At 47.4% G+C, this 17,629-nt stretch overlaps 2 protein-coding genes across 3 annotated transcripts in view; both read left to right on the top strand.

Annotated features, from left to right (window-relative positions):
• MYLK (myosin light chain kinase) overlaps positions 1-3,209 on the top strand; it is a 325,439-nt gene extending 322,230 nt beyond the window's left edge. For both annotated transcript variants that reach the window (XM_067549625.1, XM_067549627.1), the window contains one exon: positions 1,038-3,209. In XM_067549625.1, the coding sequence (XP_067405726.1) occupies positions 1,038-1,276 (239 nt within the window). In that variant the 3' untranslated portion in view covers positions 1,277-3,209. The remainder of the gene's footprint in view (positions 1-1,037) is intronic.
• A 9,911-nt stretch (positions 3,210-13,120) lies between these two features.
• HACD2 (3-hydroxyacyl-CoA dehydratase 2) overlaps positions 13,121-17,629 on the top strand; it is a 42,954-nt gene continuing 38,445 nt past the window's right edge. Inside the window, exon 1 of the mRNA XM_067549628.1 lies at positions 13,121-13,280. Coding sequence (XP_067405729.1) covers positions 13,138-13,280 — 143 coding nt within the window. The 5' untranslated portion in view covers positions 13,121-13,137. The remainder of the gene's footprint in view (positions 13,281-17,629) is intronic.

Below are 17,629 nucleotides of genomic sequence, written 5' to 3' on the forward strand. Positions count from 1 at the left end.
ATAAACAGGTGGCTGCAAGACATGCGACAGGAGAGTAGAGTTCTTCTCCGTCTTCTCCTTTCCCATCAAAGTGCTGGTATCTTTCTCAGAGAGACGAGAGAGGTAGGGAAGAAGCAAATGAGGAGTTCCCTCTTCCCAAGCTGGAGAGGGGAAGTGTCCAGCATAATGGGGTGTGGGTGTGAGAGAGAGAGAGAGAGAGAGAATAGTGTGGCAAGACATGAAGGCAGAGAAATGCTTTCGATTCCTTTTCTCCTGTCCCCTATAGAGATTTGTGCCAACATGGCCACGCTTTCCAGGCCCCCATTTAGTCAATCTGCTCAATCTCAGATTGGCCTGTATTCTATTACCAGGGTGAGATCCTCACCCCCACTATGGTCCCTTTGTGTTGGCTAAAAGGGCCTAAGAAGTGTAAAAGTGCTCCAGAAGGCTTGGATCTGGCATGGGGCGAATTCTCCTGGCATGGGCATTGCAAAAGACGGCTTTTCAAAGACCCCCTCACAAGCCCTGGCATAGGACCATGCTAGGTACGGGTGGGGCACGTGGGGTCACAGCACTTAGCACGACAGAGATTCTGAGCAGCTTTGCTGCCTATAAGGCAGCATGAGAAAACGACTCTAATTTAGAGGCACGGCACAGAATCTCATACCCTGGTATTTACATCTCCGTGTTGGGGACTGTAGAGACTGCAAGTACTGTGAAAGCTTCATGTCCCAATAGGGAGCCTCAAGTCTGCCATTAAGGACCCTTACTAGTTGATGACTGAGCTGCTGTGAAAAGCTTTCTTCGTTCATTAGAAAATAGTGACAAGTGAGATTAGTGAATACTTCCGTTAGTTTCAAATTTGTTATTTATAGGGAAGTGGCAGCAGCCCACTGTAATTTTAAAAAGTAGTAGTTCAGCGGGACTACTCATGTGCTTTAGATTTTTGCATATGCATTTGCATAAATCTATGTGGGATTGGGATCTAAAACATTTACAGGTCAATAGCATTTAGTGTCTTGGTTTATTGCAGCTTCTGTTCTTTCCCACTGTCACAGGCTACCCTGACCCTGAGGTAATCTGGTATAAAGATGACCAGTCTATTAAAGAATCTCGTCACTTCCAGATAGATTATGATGAGGATGGAAACTGTTCCTTGACTATTTCTGAAGTTTGTGGGGACGATGATGCCAAATACACCTGCAAAGCTGTTAATAGCCTCGGAGAAGCAACTTGTACCGCAGATCTCATTGTGGAAACAATGGAAAAAGAAGAGGAGGAGGAGGAAGAAGAATGAAACGACTCAAATGAAGAGAGATTTGAAAAAAAATCACATAATAAAGACTATATTTCTAAAGTCAGAAAACCCAGTTATTAAAAGCACCAAGTGTGATACTTACATCAGTGGGGGGAGGGAGTTATTTTTTTCAGCATGATCAGTTGATACCTGTTTGTTTTATTTATGGGCATTAATTGGAAAGAGCAGGCACTTTAAGTTGCTATGGTGATTGGATTTAGTTTAAGTAAGTCAGTTGTTGCCCAGCCTATTTTTAAAGTGAAAGTATCATACTAATCTACAATTATAACCTGAATTTATAAGAATACTATTTATTGAGCTCATTCATCTTCACTGTCACTCTCATCATCAACCAATACAGTAGCTGAGGTGGCTCGCTGAGATCTACATTTATCTCCATGCCCAGAAATCTTTTATCAAACACACACAGGGATTCTTTTTGGTCTTAATACAAGTGAACCCTCCCATAGTAAAATCATTTCTTCACATAAATTAACTATATGTGAAGGTTACACTATAACCAGCATTGCAATTTGCACATTGTAATGAAATGAAACAATCTCGGTCTTTCTTTCTGTTTCATTTATTTAAAATAGTTTCACTGTGTCTGACCTTTATGCACACATACTTATCTCTTCCAATTTACTATTCGTGTACTAATTCCACTAATCCTAGATCTCCAGGAGCTTGTAAAAGCTGATATTTCTTTTCTCACCTTTAACCAAGTAATTCTAATTTGTCAACTTTCTCTTGAAGTGTCTGTCACGTTGGTACAGCTGCAGATGTCTGCTTAAGGAACAAACTGAAAACATAAAGAACCAGAAACCTTGCAGTTGTGCTTGTCAATTTAATAAAGATTGATGCTTCATATATGTGCTATTGTTTACTGTAGGTTATTGTACATCCATTAACTTTTCTGTGTGTGTGGAAACCCAGTTTAGTTAAAAATTTACTTGTATTTTATCTGGTCATTACAAAACAGATCTCAACTGATGATTAGCTGGAAATTGCCAGAGATTTTTGGAGTAGCCAAAAAAGTAGTCTAGATTACAAGATTCTTTATACCAAGCATTTACCAAAGAACCTTGTGTACCCTATGAGCTTGACGGTCTAGTTTTCATCTTGAACCTGTCAGGAAGGCTTTTGCCTTTAAAAAAAAAAAAAAAAAATGCATAAAACAAAAACAATCTAGAAAACTGATCTCTTCTCAAAAGTGATTAATGCACTCAGACTGAGCAGCTTTGCTTTCCTCTCACAATATTGGTACTTGTTAATTATTCTTTTTGTTCAAGGGTAATATCAGAGGCCATAAAATGATAGGCATAATCCAATGAGAATACATTTCCAGTATCTGTACAGCATTCCAAGCGCCTCTTTTCCACTTTTTGTGTGTAGAATTCAACAATTTTAAATTTCGAGTACCTTATTTTTAAAAAAAAAGCTTAATTTAGTTCCTCAAATTAAAGTATCAAGTGTACTTTCATGCAGATGTATATGATATCAACTTTAGGATGTTTGATATTACCTAGTTTTGTGTTTTATAATATTTGCTTTTCTTCATGTCTTTAAAGTAACAATTCAAGCTCAACTAATGTGGATCACACAATGGTTTTTTAAATTACTGCTTTGCTCTTTGTTGCTAGGTTCAAATTGCCAGCACCAGCATATCTTTTCTTTTTAAATGGATAAAGAATTCTTGTTATACTAAACACAATATTGCCACAACTCCTTATAAGGAAAGATTTTTAATCTGATTTACAGCATACAGAGCTTTCCTCACACGTTTTAAATGTTTAGGTAACAAAGGGGTGTCTTTTGTACCTTAATAAAAATATTCTAATGTTTTCTCAGTTTGTTAAACCATCAGAATTGTGAGAAATGGAACACTACAGCTGTAGTTACTCACGATTTCGAAATAAATAATACCACAAAGCATGCTGTCTGTATGATCTATTGTAGACTCCAGTTTATTCACACAGGCAGAGGACAGCAAGTATGATCTCTCCTGATTCTCTCCTATACTGAGATCTACTTAGCACAGGATTGGGGGGAAGAATGGGAGGCAGTGGCTTTGCCTGATTCTCATGGTGCATCTGCCATCACCTCAGGCCTACTGGCATAAATTAGAGCTGCGAGGGGCTATGGTAATTTACACCACTGGCTGCAATCCCTATGAGACCATAAACTAGTTGGGAATTTGCAGAGTATGGGCAACCTTCTCCCGATCCCCGCCCCTCCCAAACACAACATGTCCACACCAGAATAGAACATGGAGGGACAGTTGAGACCAACTTGGCATAGTTAGCTACATTGCTTTTTGCCATCTGAGACCTCTCTTATGTTGGAGGAAATTCTCAATTGGCCAGTTAGGGCTAGCTTCTACCACTCTGTGCTACTTCAACAGCTCAAATGGCTGGAACGGGAAGAGAATCTGTCCCAAAGTTCAGACAAGTGTATGAAGTCGATTAGAGCGACCAGATAGCAAGTGTGAAAAATTGGGACACTTTTTTTGGGAGGGAGGGCATAGTTGCATATATAAGACATAGCCTCTATCGGGATGTCTGGTCACCCTAGTGTAGGTATATAAACGTGCTACGGTTCTGCGAGCTGTAAAGTAAAGCATATTTACCACTTGTGCTACCTTTTCATGAAAGAATGTTTACAATCCTCTAATGTGTGATCATGGTCCAGGCACCATGCAGAACATGCCCGAGACAAAACTCAATGCGTCAGAAATATTCCAACTATAGAAATGCATATCTTAAGTAATCCTTTAACATTTGAAAAGCACTAATGGAATTTGAAGAATTAGGGCCTAAACAGACTTATGCATGTGCTTAACTTTACTCATTGAAGTCAGAGACTACTCATTTACTTAAAGGTAAACATTTGCAGGATTGGAGTTTTAGACAGGGCTTCTGCTGATGCATCAACCTCCAACAGTGCAGCTGATGCCTCATGCCAAAATACTGTTCCTTGCACAGACTGGCTCACTTTATATCTGCTTCTATTTCCTCTGCCTGAAATTCACCTCCCCTGATTTAAAGCACAAAAAAAGCCTAGAGGATGGAATAGTGGCTACTGACTTCTGCTGCCTCCATGCAAAGATTCCACTGTATGGCCATCCCACATGGGCATCTGTGCTTGCCCAGACAGAAGATATCACAAAGCTTAAGTGGTACAATTCTCCAGTCGTTAGTGAATTTCATCCTCTGAAACTACAAGAACAAAAAAGAAAGTATTTTGAAAGACATTTGCCTATACCATTGGTTTTCAACCTTTTTTCATTTGCAGACCCCTAAAACATTTCATATGGAGCTGTGGACCCCTTTGGAAATCTTAGATGTAGCCTGCAGATCCCCAGGGTCTGGGACCACAGATTGAAAGCCACTGTTCTATGGTAACAACTACTTTTCATGGACCCTTCAGACACAGTCTGTGGCCCCCCCATGGGTCCAGGACCACCGGTTGAAAACCACTGGCCTATATCATTAATGAATCAACAGGACCTTATTCCTGAACCTCACTTAAATTTCTTACCATATTTAGTGAAAGAATCCATGCTATAAATATATCTATACTGCAGACACTAAATTCCTTCTATCCTTGTAAAGCAACCACACTATAAAGCCCCGTAGCATAGAAGATAAAGTGAGAACTGCAGTGGGAGACTACGAAGTAACTCCATAGAATATTTGTGATTTCAGTAAAAGAGAGGATTTTTCTGCCTTCATTGCTACACTTTGTAAATTCAAAGATAATAATCTGGTAATATAAAACACGTTAAAGTAACTCTAGTTATACCTGGGCTTAAAAGCGCCACTAAAAATTGGGTTATGAATGTAATAATATATGATCACTTTGCTACTGTGTAGAACATCTGCAGAAAAATAGTTTTAACTATGTCAGTTATCCTCCGTTGTTGTAGTTCAATAAAGTAAAACAATCAAAGATAATCTATTTAGCCACATGTAACTACTAACAGTTCTGAAGGTATTCTCTTGATCTGAAAATAAATACATAAAACTAGTTTTTTTCTATAAGGAAAAATATAGCGCAGTTTTGCCCTGCTGGAGTGCGATCAAGATGAGCGATTTCACCTTTTGTTGTTTTTAAAAATTGCATTAAAATGACATATTCTACTAAATGAACTGATTTGATAAATGAACCATCTTTAGAGGTTTTTAAGCTGCAGCTTGACAAAACCCTCGCTGGGATTATTTAGCTGAGGTTAGTCCTGCTTTGAGCAGGGGGTTGGACTAGCTGACCTCCTGAGGTCCCTTCCAACTCTATGATTCTATTATTATATTTTTTTAAAATTAAAGACTAATTCACTGTACATTTTATTCCGTAGTCCATGTTTCAGTCTTCTAATGGTCCATAGGGGCGGCTCTTTATCGGTGCCAGGCACAGGCAGATTATAAGGCTAAAGCCTTAGTGGTTAGAGGACTGGTTGTGAGACAACCTAGATTCTAGTCCCAACTCTGCCCTTGATTTACTATGTAATTTGGATGCAAGTCATTTAACTACTCTGGATGAAATCCTGGCCCTATTCAAATCAGTAGGACTTTCGCATTTGACTTGAACAGGGTCAGGATTTCGTCATCCATCTCAAATACAAAGATAATACTCTTGTTCTCCATCTGGGCAAAGCACATTGGGATTCTCAGCTGAATACAATATAACTGTAAAGCATTGTTTCCAGCTCTTGACAAATCTGGTAATATTTGATGATGTTCTTAAAGCCCCAACTCATGTGATTAGATTAAAAAGCTCAACTTTCATTTTAAAAAAGTACGTTTCTAGTCTGTGTGGTTGCAGAGAGCTTAAACCGTGAACGTTACCGCTGCACAATCTAGAAAGCAAATAAAAACCCATATATGTAATATTTTTAAATGTCGTTAAACTGGGGCGGGGGGATTGGAATGACCAGAAAGCAAGTGGGGAAAAAAATGGAACAGGATTAGGGGGCAATGGGAGAAACAAAAGAAAAAAGCCCTGAATATCGGGACTGTCCCTATAAAATTGGAACATCTGGTCACCTCAGGGCTGAGTCATGATTTTTAAATGCTTGGGGCTGGCAATACCATTTGCAGCATATAAAGAAGCATTTAGATTCTTAACTAGACCAGACTGCCATCTTGCAAATCTAATTCTCTACCAAACACTGGTTCTGCTTTGAGATGTCCATTCCACTCTAGGTGGGTGCATGCCTCCATGCACAGCTACAGGAATTTTTTTCCCCTTAACAGATCCCTGAGATCCGACTCCAGCACCCCCTGGAGTTCCGCGCACATGCCACGGTATATGAGGTGCTGCCAGCCCTACGCCCCCCTCAGTTCCTTCTTTCCACCCGTGCTGGTTACTGGAACTGCCTGTGCTTGCACTGCAAGTGCTTAAGTCCCCATCTTTTGAACTTTAAGTAATGATTTTTTGTCTTACTCAGTTAGCTAGCTTAATAACTGTTGTTCGTGGTAGTTAGAGACCGTGAGTAGTCTAGCTGAGACTTTACTGGGTGTGGGTACGCTCCGGTCTCATGGCTTCAAGCCATGTGCTTCCAGCGGGAAGGCTTTCCTGCTAAGTGACCCCCCACTGCCTGAAGCGCAGGAGGGGAAGCCCTTCGTAAGGCGAAGAATGGATCTGCAAGGCTTTCAGACCTCCAGAACAATCTGCCTGAAAGCCTCGCTCATGGAGCCCCTGGCCAGATCTGAACCAACCCACTGCAGTACCCAGCATGCCATTGGTGCAGAGGGCACCATTGACACTGACCCGACTCAGCACCGCGAAGAGACGGAGTCAGTGCTCAGAGCGCAGATACTCCCCTGCACCATCTAAGCAGGCGGGGGTGAAGCACGGATCCGTACTGAGGCTGGATCATGGAGGCCCACTGCCTGAGCCAGCATGTCCAGTCAGGGAGCCTCCCCCAACTCTTGGGAGTGGACGAGCCCCTCGGCACCTACCGGTGCCATCGAACTCGGAGGGCATCGGGCGGCAAGAGCCTTCTTGGCCTTGCATACGCCACTGCCGTCCATACCTCCATGAGCGAGAAGGGGCTGGTGTTATGGGGGAAGCCCATATTGGGACTCCTTGAATGGCTCAGGAGGAAGATCTCCTGCAGACCAGTTTCCTAGGGTAGAGCAGAAACACTCCCCTAGACGTTATCCCAGGTTGCGGTCACCAGACTGACCTGCATAGAGGTGGAGCGCAAAGTCGCCTGCCCAACAACGGGCTCGACTTCCCCCCCCTCCCCCCCCGGGCACCAGGTCTCACAAATCCCACCGCTCCAGCAGCGAAGAGTTCTCCCGCAATGATGCAGCACTGATCCCAGTTACCGGAGATCATCTTGGTACCGGGGAATTCGCTGGGTAGTGCCAAACCCGGTTGCCGGAGACCGCTTTTGCACTAAGGCGTTTGCCGCCTCCGCCCCCCCCGACCCCCCCCCCCCCAGCACCAAGGCAGCGCTGAACCCAGATGCCAGAGACAGCTTCAGCACTGAGGAGTTGCCCCGCACCGAGGCTGCACCAAACACAGTGGATGGAGACAGACTTGGCACCAAGGCGTTCATCCTGGACCGAGGCTGGGCAGAACCTGGTCGCCAGAGTTTGACTCAGCACCGTGATGCATGCAGAGGGCAAGGTCCTCAGTACCAGGATGAAGCTTGGGTCAGCTCAGCTCGCCGGAGCGTTGTTCGTACACCTGCTCCAGCCGGGGCACCCACATCAAACCTGGTAGTCGAGGTCATCGACATTGAGGGGACGCTCTCCGGAGTGACGGAGCACCTGTGGCTCGGGGGCACGGCTTCCCTCCCTCCAGTCCCTCAGACTTGGTACCGCACAGTGAGAGCTTTTGGGGCAGCCCCACCGTGGTCTTTTGACAGTGCCTCAATGTCCCTTTGGGGAGGTAGTCGTTGGGGAAGCCACCACCAACGAAAGGTGCCACAGTCCTCAGAGGCAATGGTCACCCCAATGGCAGTATGGAGGCCCATGGGGTTTCACGGGGGTGGATGGGACCATGGTCCGTCAACCCCTCGGGGATGCAGTCAGTGCCTCAGGTACAGGGAAAGGGCTACCATTCGCCCTCGGACGATGACTCAGCCCTACCTGTGGGGACCACCTGTCGACGGGAAGAGGTGCTGCGGCCCTCCAATCCCCCTCTCTCCTCCCCGCCGGATGAAGCACGCTACCGAGCCCTGGTTGATTGTAGGGCACACTGGGAACTACTCAAGAGGTGGCCTCCACCTTGGGGCTGGAGGCGAAGGAGCTAAAGGGGCATCAGACAGCCTCCTTTTAATGGGCTAGCAGTAGGCCCCCACAGTGTGGGTAGCCCTCCTGGTCTACAAAGGAGCGCTCAGGCTAGTGAGGGCCTCGTGGCAAACCCCCTCCTCCGTAGCCCGATACCTAAATGAGCCGAGAAGGGTATTACGCCCCAGCCAAGGGGTTTGAATACTTGTTCACCATCCCGCCCCAGGTCCCTGGTGATGGTTGCCGCCAACCACAGGGCTAGGCAGGGCAGCCGGGCACTACTCCAGAGAACAAGGGCAATTGCAAACCAGACTTGTTTGGAGAAAAATGTTATTCAATATCACTACCAGCAAGTAGATGGTAAACCCTTGGGGGACTCAGTGAGCCGCTTTGCTGAGGCTCTGCCCAGCAGCAAGCGCTGAACTTGCATACCATGGCAGAAGAGGGTACCACGGGAACTAGAGCAGCGCTCCAGACATCCTCAGTTGCTGCTGATTCGGTGGGCAGAGCCATACCCCCCCTGCCATCGGCATGCCAAGAGGTTAGTGGCTGCAATCCCAGGTTGTCCCAAAAGGTCAAGCAGCCCATCCAGGGCCCTTCCTTGGATGAGTCAGCCTTGTCTTTGGTTCAGATGGATGTGAAGCTGCATGGTCTGAAAGACTCCAGGACCACGCTCTGTTCCCTGGGACGCTACACACCACAGAGCTTTAGGTGTCAGGCAGATCCCCAGGGACAACAGCAGCAGAGGTGTCAGTCACGGCTGTCTCGCGACCTACGGGCAATGGGACAGAGTCAGGGGGTATAGGAGACACCATCCGCCCTGAGTGGCTCCTTAGGCCCTCAATAAGGGTCATCTTGGCGACAGGGCAATCGGAAAAGGCCCTTTCTGATGGTGCATGCAAGGGCAGCGCCCTAGCCTCTACCCTCCTTCCAGTTCATGTGGGCCAGGATGCCTTTGGGCCACCGGGTTCTTGATACAGTTCAGCGGGCTAGGCCCCCGGTCGTCTCTGCCCCTCCTCCCCACCCGCACCCTCATGACACCTCCCCCTTCCTCCCTCTCAGTGGCAATTCCACATCCAAGAGGTTGAGGCTGCCTCAGCCCGGAGCAGTGGGAAAGGTCTCTCAGGGCATGGCGGAAGAGGGCCTACTCCAGGTACTTCCTCGTCCCCTAGAAAAGGGGATTTAAGGACTGTGTCAGACCTATGTCGTCTCACAAATACCGCAAGGGACTCAAGTCTGGCATGGTCTCCACAGCTACAGTATTGGATACAGGTGCCTGGTATGCCGCCCTGGATGTCAGGGACGCATATCTTCAATGCTTCCTTCACCTCATAGTGGTTGGCTCCCTCTAATGCCTTACGGCTTTACCCTGTGGCCTGTTCTCGGCCCCGAGGTTGTTCACCGAAGGCCTGACAGTGGTAGCTACACACGTGAGGCAAAAGGGAGTGCAAGATTTTCCCATACCTGGTTGATTGGATAATCAGAGGCAGGACCAGGTCCCAAGTCCAGAGCAGTGCGAGCCAGTCAGGCGCCACTTGCGGCTGGTGGGTCCTGCTGGTAAGCAAACAAAATTTCACGTTACTCAGATGCAGCCTATGGAATGCGTCAGCGTGACCGGTTACTTCCTGGGCCAGGCCTCCTTGCTCCAGCCGCGCTGTGAGGCAGCGTCCCTCAGAATGGCTGACCTGCACAAATGCCCTATGACAACAGCCAAATGTTGCCGACAGCTGGTAGGTCACAGGGTGAGGCTAGCTAGCCTGACGCCTAGGCCACTTCAGTCACGGCTAGCCTCGGTGTAGTCTGAGCAGGTAACTTCTGCACGGGGAGGCTACAGTCCCCTCTCCTCCCCTCCCCACTCCCTAGACTGGTAAACGACTCATAGAATCATAGAGTTGGAAGGGACCTCAGGAGGTCATCTAGTCCAACCCTCTGCTCAAAGCAGGACTAACCAGGACTAACCTCAGCTAAATAATCTCAGCCAGGGCTTTGTCAAGCCTCAGCTTAAAAACCTCCAAAGACGGAAATTCCACCACCTCCCTAGGTAACCCATTCCAGTGCTTCACCACCCTCCTAGTGAAAAACTTTTTCCTAATGTCCAACCTAGACCTCCCGCCCTGCAACTTGAGATCGTTGCTCCTTGTTCTCTCATCTGCCACCACTGAGAACAGCCTAGCTCCATCCTCCCTGGAACCCTCTTTCAGGTAGTTAAAGGCTGCTATCAAATCCCCCCTCATTCTTCTCTTCTGCAGACTAAACGCCTAGTTCTCTCAGCCTCCCCTCATAAGTCTTGTGCTCCAGCCCCCTAATCATTTTTGTTGCCCTCCGCTGGACTCTCTCCAACTTCTCCACATCCTTTTTGTAGTGGGGGGCCCAAAACTGGACACAATACTCCAAATGTGGCCTCATCAATGCCAAATAGAGGGGAATAATCACTTCCAGCGATCTGTTGGCAATGCTCTTATTAATGCAGCCCAATATGCTATTAGCCTTCTTGGCAACCAGGGCACACTGCTGACTCATATCCAGCTTCTTGTCCACTGTTACCCCCAGGTCCTTTTCTGCAGAACTGCTGCCTAGCTCATCGGGGCCCAGTCTGTAACTGTGCATGGGATTCTTCCATCCTAAGTGCAGGACTCTACACTTGTTCTTGTTGAACTTCTTCAGATTTCTTTTGGCCCAATCCTCCAGTTTGTTTAGGTCCTTCTGTATCCTATCCGTACCTTCCAGGGTATCTACCACTCCCCCTAGCTTAGTGTCATCCTCGGGATGTGTGAAGGGGTGTTCCGTTCATGGAACAGGCTCCTTCAGTTACCCTAATATCGGATGCCTCGGGCAGAGGGTGAAGTGCCATATCAGCGCTGACCTTGGCTCACAAGGCGTCTGGCCAAGGGAGGAGAGACGTCGGCACGCCAATGTAAAGATCTGCGAAACGCTCACAGGGCTTGTGGAATGTTCCTCTGCTTATTGAGGGAAGGGCGGTGCAGGTGCTGACAGACAGTACAGCGACCATGTACTACATCGACAGGTGGGGGGAGCCCATTCGTCAGCCTTATGGAGGGAAGCTATCGGTCCTTAGGACCTGGCGGTGATCACCTCCCGGGGGTGAGGAATGACAAGGTGGACCATGTCAAGGGGTCGCTCTTCCTCACCATGATGGGTCGCTATGCTCACTAAGGGCGTCTACCATCATCTGGAGGGGGGTTTCCCCAAGGGGAATCTGTCCAGATCGGACTGGAGCACAGGGTGTCCACAGTGCTGCTCACTCCACGGTCAAGGGGCGGGGGCAATCATCAATGCCGTCCGTTGGCGCATTTTCCTTGTGAATAACTTCCTGCAGCGCATTCGGCTATGAGCAGATGAAGGTGCTGCTTCCTGGCGCCACCACAGCTCACTCAACAGAGCCCAAACTCCATCTACAGCCTTCCTAGCGGAAGTGCCAGGGCAGGGCATCTGCAGAGCAGCTTCCAGGTTGGCGGTACATACCTTCACATCCCACCACGCCTCTGTCCAACGGGCGCGGGAAGATGCAGGCTTCAGCAGAGCTGTGCTGCAGGCAGCCCACCCCCAAGGTACTGCTTGTTAGTCACCTATAGTGAAATGGACATGAGCAATCACTACAAGAAGAAAACAAGGTTACTTAGCAGTAACTGATGTTCTTCGAGATGTGTTGTTCATGTCCATTCCACAACCCACCCCCCGTCCCTGCTGCCGGAGTTGGTGAAAGAAGGAACTGATGGGGCGTTGGGTCGGCAGCGCCTCATATACCGTGGCATGTGTGCGGGACTCCAGGGTGCACCAGAGTCGGCCCTATGGGGTCTGCTAAGGGGAAAAAAGTTCTGGGAACCGTGCAGGGAGGCGTGCATACACCTATAGTGCAATGGAGATGAGCAAGCACTCGAAGAGCAGCAGTTACTGGTCAGTAACCTCGTTTTTCTACAGTTGGGGCTTATGTTTGCCAGGGGCATAACTGCAAAGCAACGCTCCCAGCGGGCCTAGCACAGGAGAGCCGCTGACAGCCACAAGCAGGGCAGGTGTGCAAACAGGGCCTTGTTTTTGCAGCATGTACACAGGCCCGTCTGGGGAGGGAGAGGGGTCACTGAGCAGGTGCCAAACATGGCTCTGGGCCTGCTCCCACAAGCGCTTTGTACCCAAGGCGCCCATCATCCTAGCATGGGTGTGACATCAGAGCGGGTCACTTCCTGTCCCTTGGGGGGACTCAGCAGTGGGGGGAGGCGGGGAGGAGGTAGCTCTGAACGCGGAGTCTCCTCTGGGAGCGATTGGGGGGGGGGGGGACTCCTGACTCGGGGGTCCTCAGGATCAGGGAGCGAGATCGGGGTGGGTGGGGACCGTTCTCAGGAGGGGCTCGGGGCCCAGCGAAGGTGCGCGGCTCCGTGCACGCGCTGCGGAGCGCGGGACACTCGTCACGCGGGCGCCTCAACCAGCAGCCCCGAACGGCTGAGAGGAGGAGGGGCTGGGGGCGGGGCCGCACATTTGGGAGGGGCAGTTAGTTAGCTACCGGCCTGGCTGGGGGGCGGGGCCGCACGGCCGGGAGTGGCAGTTAGTTAGTTACTGGCCTGGCTGGGGGGCGGGGCCGTGGCTTGGGCAGAGCGACGGGCGAACATGGCGGCGCCTGGGAGCAGCAGCAGCAGCAGCGCTGCTCGGGCGGATAACGGCTACGGGAGCCAGCAGGCCCGGCGGAGGAAGAGCCCGGGCGCCCTGGCCACGGCCTATCTGGTCATTTACAACGTGGTGATGACGGCGGGGTAAGAGGAGCCGCGGGGCGGGGGTAAGAGGCGGCGCGGCGCGGCACCTGCCTACTCCAGCCCTAGGGTCCCGCTGCAGCCGGAGCAGCCCCCGCCTCCAACCTCCTCCCGTTCTCACGGGAGCCTGGCGGCAGCCCAAGGAACCGGACTCCTCCGTCGCCTGTCTAGTCTGGCCCGGCCCGGCCCGGCCACACTCGTTCTCCCCATGTCAGCTCCCGCCCAGACTCTGGGGCCCAGGGGCTGCTGCTGCTGCTTTCAAATGGCTGGACTGAGGCAGGGGCGGATTTCTGCGTCGCCCCGGGGCCCCACCTTTAAAACCTGCTCTTCTGGCGGTAGGGAAAGATGTTCCCCGGTTCGGCCAATTCCTCCCTTAAGGGAGGCGTGAGAGGGGCTTTGCATCGCTGACCGTTTTTAAAATCAAGGCATTGGATGGTCCCCTGAAAGATCTGCTCTAGGAATTATTTTGGGGGCGTTCCACGGCCTGTGTTATACCGGAGTTCAGACTAGATCATTACAATGGTCCCGGCTGGCCTTGGAGTCTACGAAATAAAGTTGATCTAATATAGGTTGACTTACAGCCTGACCTCCGCACAACTCTCCTTGGGTCAGTGGAGTGCGTCCTCACCAGGTGCACTTCCACCGACCTAAGGGGCAGTGTGGAGAGCTGAGACCCTGCTGGGAGCCCACAGGAAGAAGCTGACCCCCTCACTCCCTTTTCCCTGCCTGGAGCAGAGGCATGGGGACCTGTCTCTTCCCCTTTCCCTGCCAGGGGAAGGGGCTTCTCTGTTCCTGGACATCCATGTCAATTTCAGGGCTCAGCCTGTAATTGACAAGGCTGCCCCAGGAAGCATGTGGAGAAGCACCTGGACTTCTGGCCCTGAGAGCTGGAGCAAGAAGTCCAGGTGATTCTCTATTGGGAGCAGCCTTGTCAATTACATAGCTGAGCCCTGAAATTGACATGGCTGCTCCTTCCAGCAGGGAACAGCTGCTCAGGCTTTTTGCTGGCTCCCAGTTGGCAGTGGGAACCAGTCACCTGGGCTTACAGCTGCCCAGACTGGTGAAATTGACAAGAATGATAGCCCCCCCACCAATGTACATTGACACTGCATTGCCGTAACTATGCAGACAAAAGCCCTATACCTCTCCTCAAGGTGGTTTTATTTTGACAAAAACAGGGCAGTTGTGTTGTCAGGGGGTTGATTGTAGTGTGTACACCACCTCTGTTTCTTTGATCAAAGCAGACTTTGTTGACAAAACTCCCTAGTGTAGATCAGGCCTTGGTTGGTGTGGGATCAGGCAGACAAATCTGACAGGTCTTGCAGGTTTGGAGGAATATTCCCTCATTTATGATTTGTACTGATGAGATTTCAAGTCCCTCCTTTTTTGTGATGAAACTTCTCATCTGTATATGTTTCAGCAGGACACTGAGTGCAATTCTTATTTTTAAATTTTTATTAAAATAGTCTCAGGTTGTCAGCTCAAATCACTGATGGGGAAGCTGGTGAGATTTCAACTTGCTGAATGATTTTACTTTCCCTTAGGCATCGGTGTACTACAAGAGGGTCCAATCCACATCTGGCATGCAGGGCTATGCATGAGAATAAACCTATTGTGAAATGTACAATGTATGCACATTTATGATATAAATAATCTACAAGATGATTACCTAATGGACAGAAAAACCTCTGTCTTCCTTTCTGGTATAATTAAACTTTTTGTTTCATAAATGTGTGATTATATGAGCAGTAAATAAAACACAGAGGTGGAAGTCAGGAGCTCTGGTTTTCTTTGGATTTTGCTATGATGTTCCTGTATGACTTTAGCTAAATTAACTTCCCTGAGTTTAAGTTATTCCCCATTTTACACATGCAAAAACACTTGCCTGAATTATGGGGCTGCTGTGAACTTTAATTCATTTGTTTGTAAAGTGCTTTGAGATCGTCTGATGGATTCTGTAAAAATGCAAAGTGGTTTTATTCACATACATAAAACTTTATTAAAAATGCAACGATTACTTTTTTAATGAAAAATCTGCACCTTAAAAAACAAACACTCAAATGGGAGAATATCTGGAAGTAAATAGCTAAAGGATCCAGATGGTTCTCAGCTGCCATGTAATTCTTTAGTGGTCTTCCTTGCTAACCTCCTTTTCTCATTTCCACTCCCCCTCCCCTGCAACTTCCCAGAAAACTTCAGTCTCATGAGTTGTGGCATGCAAAATTTCAGATGGGTTGTTTTTGCTTTGGGGACGTTTGTGGCAATGGAATGAAGAAGGATGGTCCAGTGACTAGGGCACTGGCCTCAGACTTGGAATTAAAACCAAGTCCCCAAACAATTCCTGTGTGACTTGGGCAAGTCTCTGTGCCTCAGTTCCCCATCTGAAAAATGAGGATACTAGTTCTTGCCTATATCCCAGTAGGTTTTGTGGGGATAATTATCATAAAGATTATGAGGTGCTGAGGTACTGTGGGGAGGGGGGCCATATAAAGTAACCAAAGTAAATAGTTTTTATTATTTTATTAATGAAAAATTAGTTTCAAACTTCATAATTACATATATATTACAGGGACATAGATTAAATCTTTTTATCTGTTAGTAAAACCTTTTATTAAAACAGAATGAATGTTGATCAAAACTAGATTTTCATTCATGTTTACTTTTTGTATTTGTATATTGAATGCCAGTAAGGGAGGGGTTTTTTGTTTTGTTTGTTTGTTTTTTTATTTAGCTAAAGTTCTCTGGGCATTTGGGGGATAATGGAGGAACTTTCATTTTAAACTCTTTAAAAAAGTGACAGTCTCTCTCATGTTAGTAAAATGCCATGGTTGCTCTTCCATTTATGGGAAAACATTGTTTTATTTAACAGCCGCAGATGGTGTGAAGAGTAATTGTGAAAAGGCAAATTACACACACCTTGTTTCCCTCAAAATAAAACTTCTTTAAATTTAAAAGCTTTAGAATTTGCTCAGTGTGCATGATATTGTTACTGAGCAAATAAAGTTCAAAGTTATGGGCTCCTGGGTCCAAGTTCTCAGTGGCTGGGTGCTAAGAAACAAAGTACACTTCAACCATTTCAAACATGAACAACCAAATTATGCACTGACTTACACCCCATGTAGCTCCACTGCATTCAGTGGGGTTCTGCTTGGTTTAAGTTAGCACAGAATTTGCTTGAAGTACATGGATTTTATTTTGTAAGAGAAGTGAACCATAACAAACCAAGAATTGTGCCTTATGCATTTTACTGACATAGGCCATGTCTACAGTATGGATGCTATACTGTTACAGCCAGGGCACCATAGCTATGCCACTGTAAGCCCATAGTATAGACAGGCTATGTCTACATCTGCAGCAGTGCTGCTGTGCCAATATAGCTGGTAAAGACACTCTGTGCCTATGGGAGAGAGCTCTCCCATTGGCATAAAAAAACGACCTCTGCGAGCAGCATAAGCTTGTATCAATGTGATTTATGTCACTCGGGGTGGAATGTTCACATTCCTGAGCAACATAAGTTTTGCCGACATAGGCAGTAGTGTAGACATATCCACAGGTTGTAGTGGTTGAAGGGTTTTTTCTATCGCTGTAGGAACGCCACCTCCCCTAATGATGGTAGCTAGGTCAACTGAAGAATGCTTTGGTCGACCTAGCTGTGTCTACACTGGGGGCTAGTTCAGCATAGCTGTGGTGCTCAGGAAGTGTGGATCTTTCACGCCCCTGAGTTCTGTAGCTATGTTGATCTAATTTTGTGTAGACCAGGCCAATGATTCCTGTTTTGTGGATGCCTACACATATGCTTAACTTTAAGTATTGAGTAGTCCCATAGAAATCAATAGGAACTATCCATGTGTTTAAAGTTAAAGATGTGTGTAACTTTGCAGGATTAGGGCATTAATTTATTAGCTCATCTCTGCAATTGTCAGAATTATCAGCTTTTGTGTCTTGTCTTCTGTATTCAAATCATTTTATCTTTTTATCTAACAACCGTTACAGAACTGCCATACAATGAGCAGTACCAAATAATTAACAGGTCTTCAGAGAATGGTGTTCAGTCATATATGGAAAATTTCATGGACTAAGTTGACTTTCATAAGCTATTTTGGAAGGAGAAATGGAGAGCTTGTAAATCTGTTGCGTGGGTGCCCTAAGCAAAATAGGGTGTGGTGGAAGGGGAGATGTAGGAGTAGATGAAGAAGAAAAAGGTCAACTGGGAGAAAAATTTTGGTGGGGTGTTCAGGAGGACAGAAGGCGAGAAAGTTACAAGGGAATTGTGAAAGTGAGGATGATCTTGAAGTTAATGGAGAAAATAAAATTGAGGAGAAGCTAGAGATTCCAAAAAGTCTACTCAGTGA

This window comes from Emydura macquarii, unplaced genomic scaffold (genome assembly GCF_026122565.2).
Source record: "Emydura macquarii macquarii isolate MOO-44397 ecotype Brisbane River unplaced genomic scaffold, CSIRO-AGI_Emac_v2 contig_1253, whole genome shotgun sequence".
Classification (NCBI taxonomy): domain Eukaryota; kingdom Metazoa; phylum Chordata; order Testudines; family Chelidae; genus Emydura; species Emydura macquarii.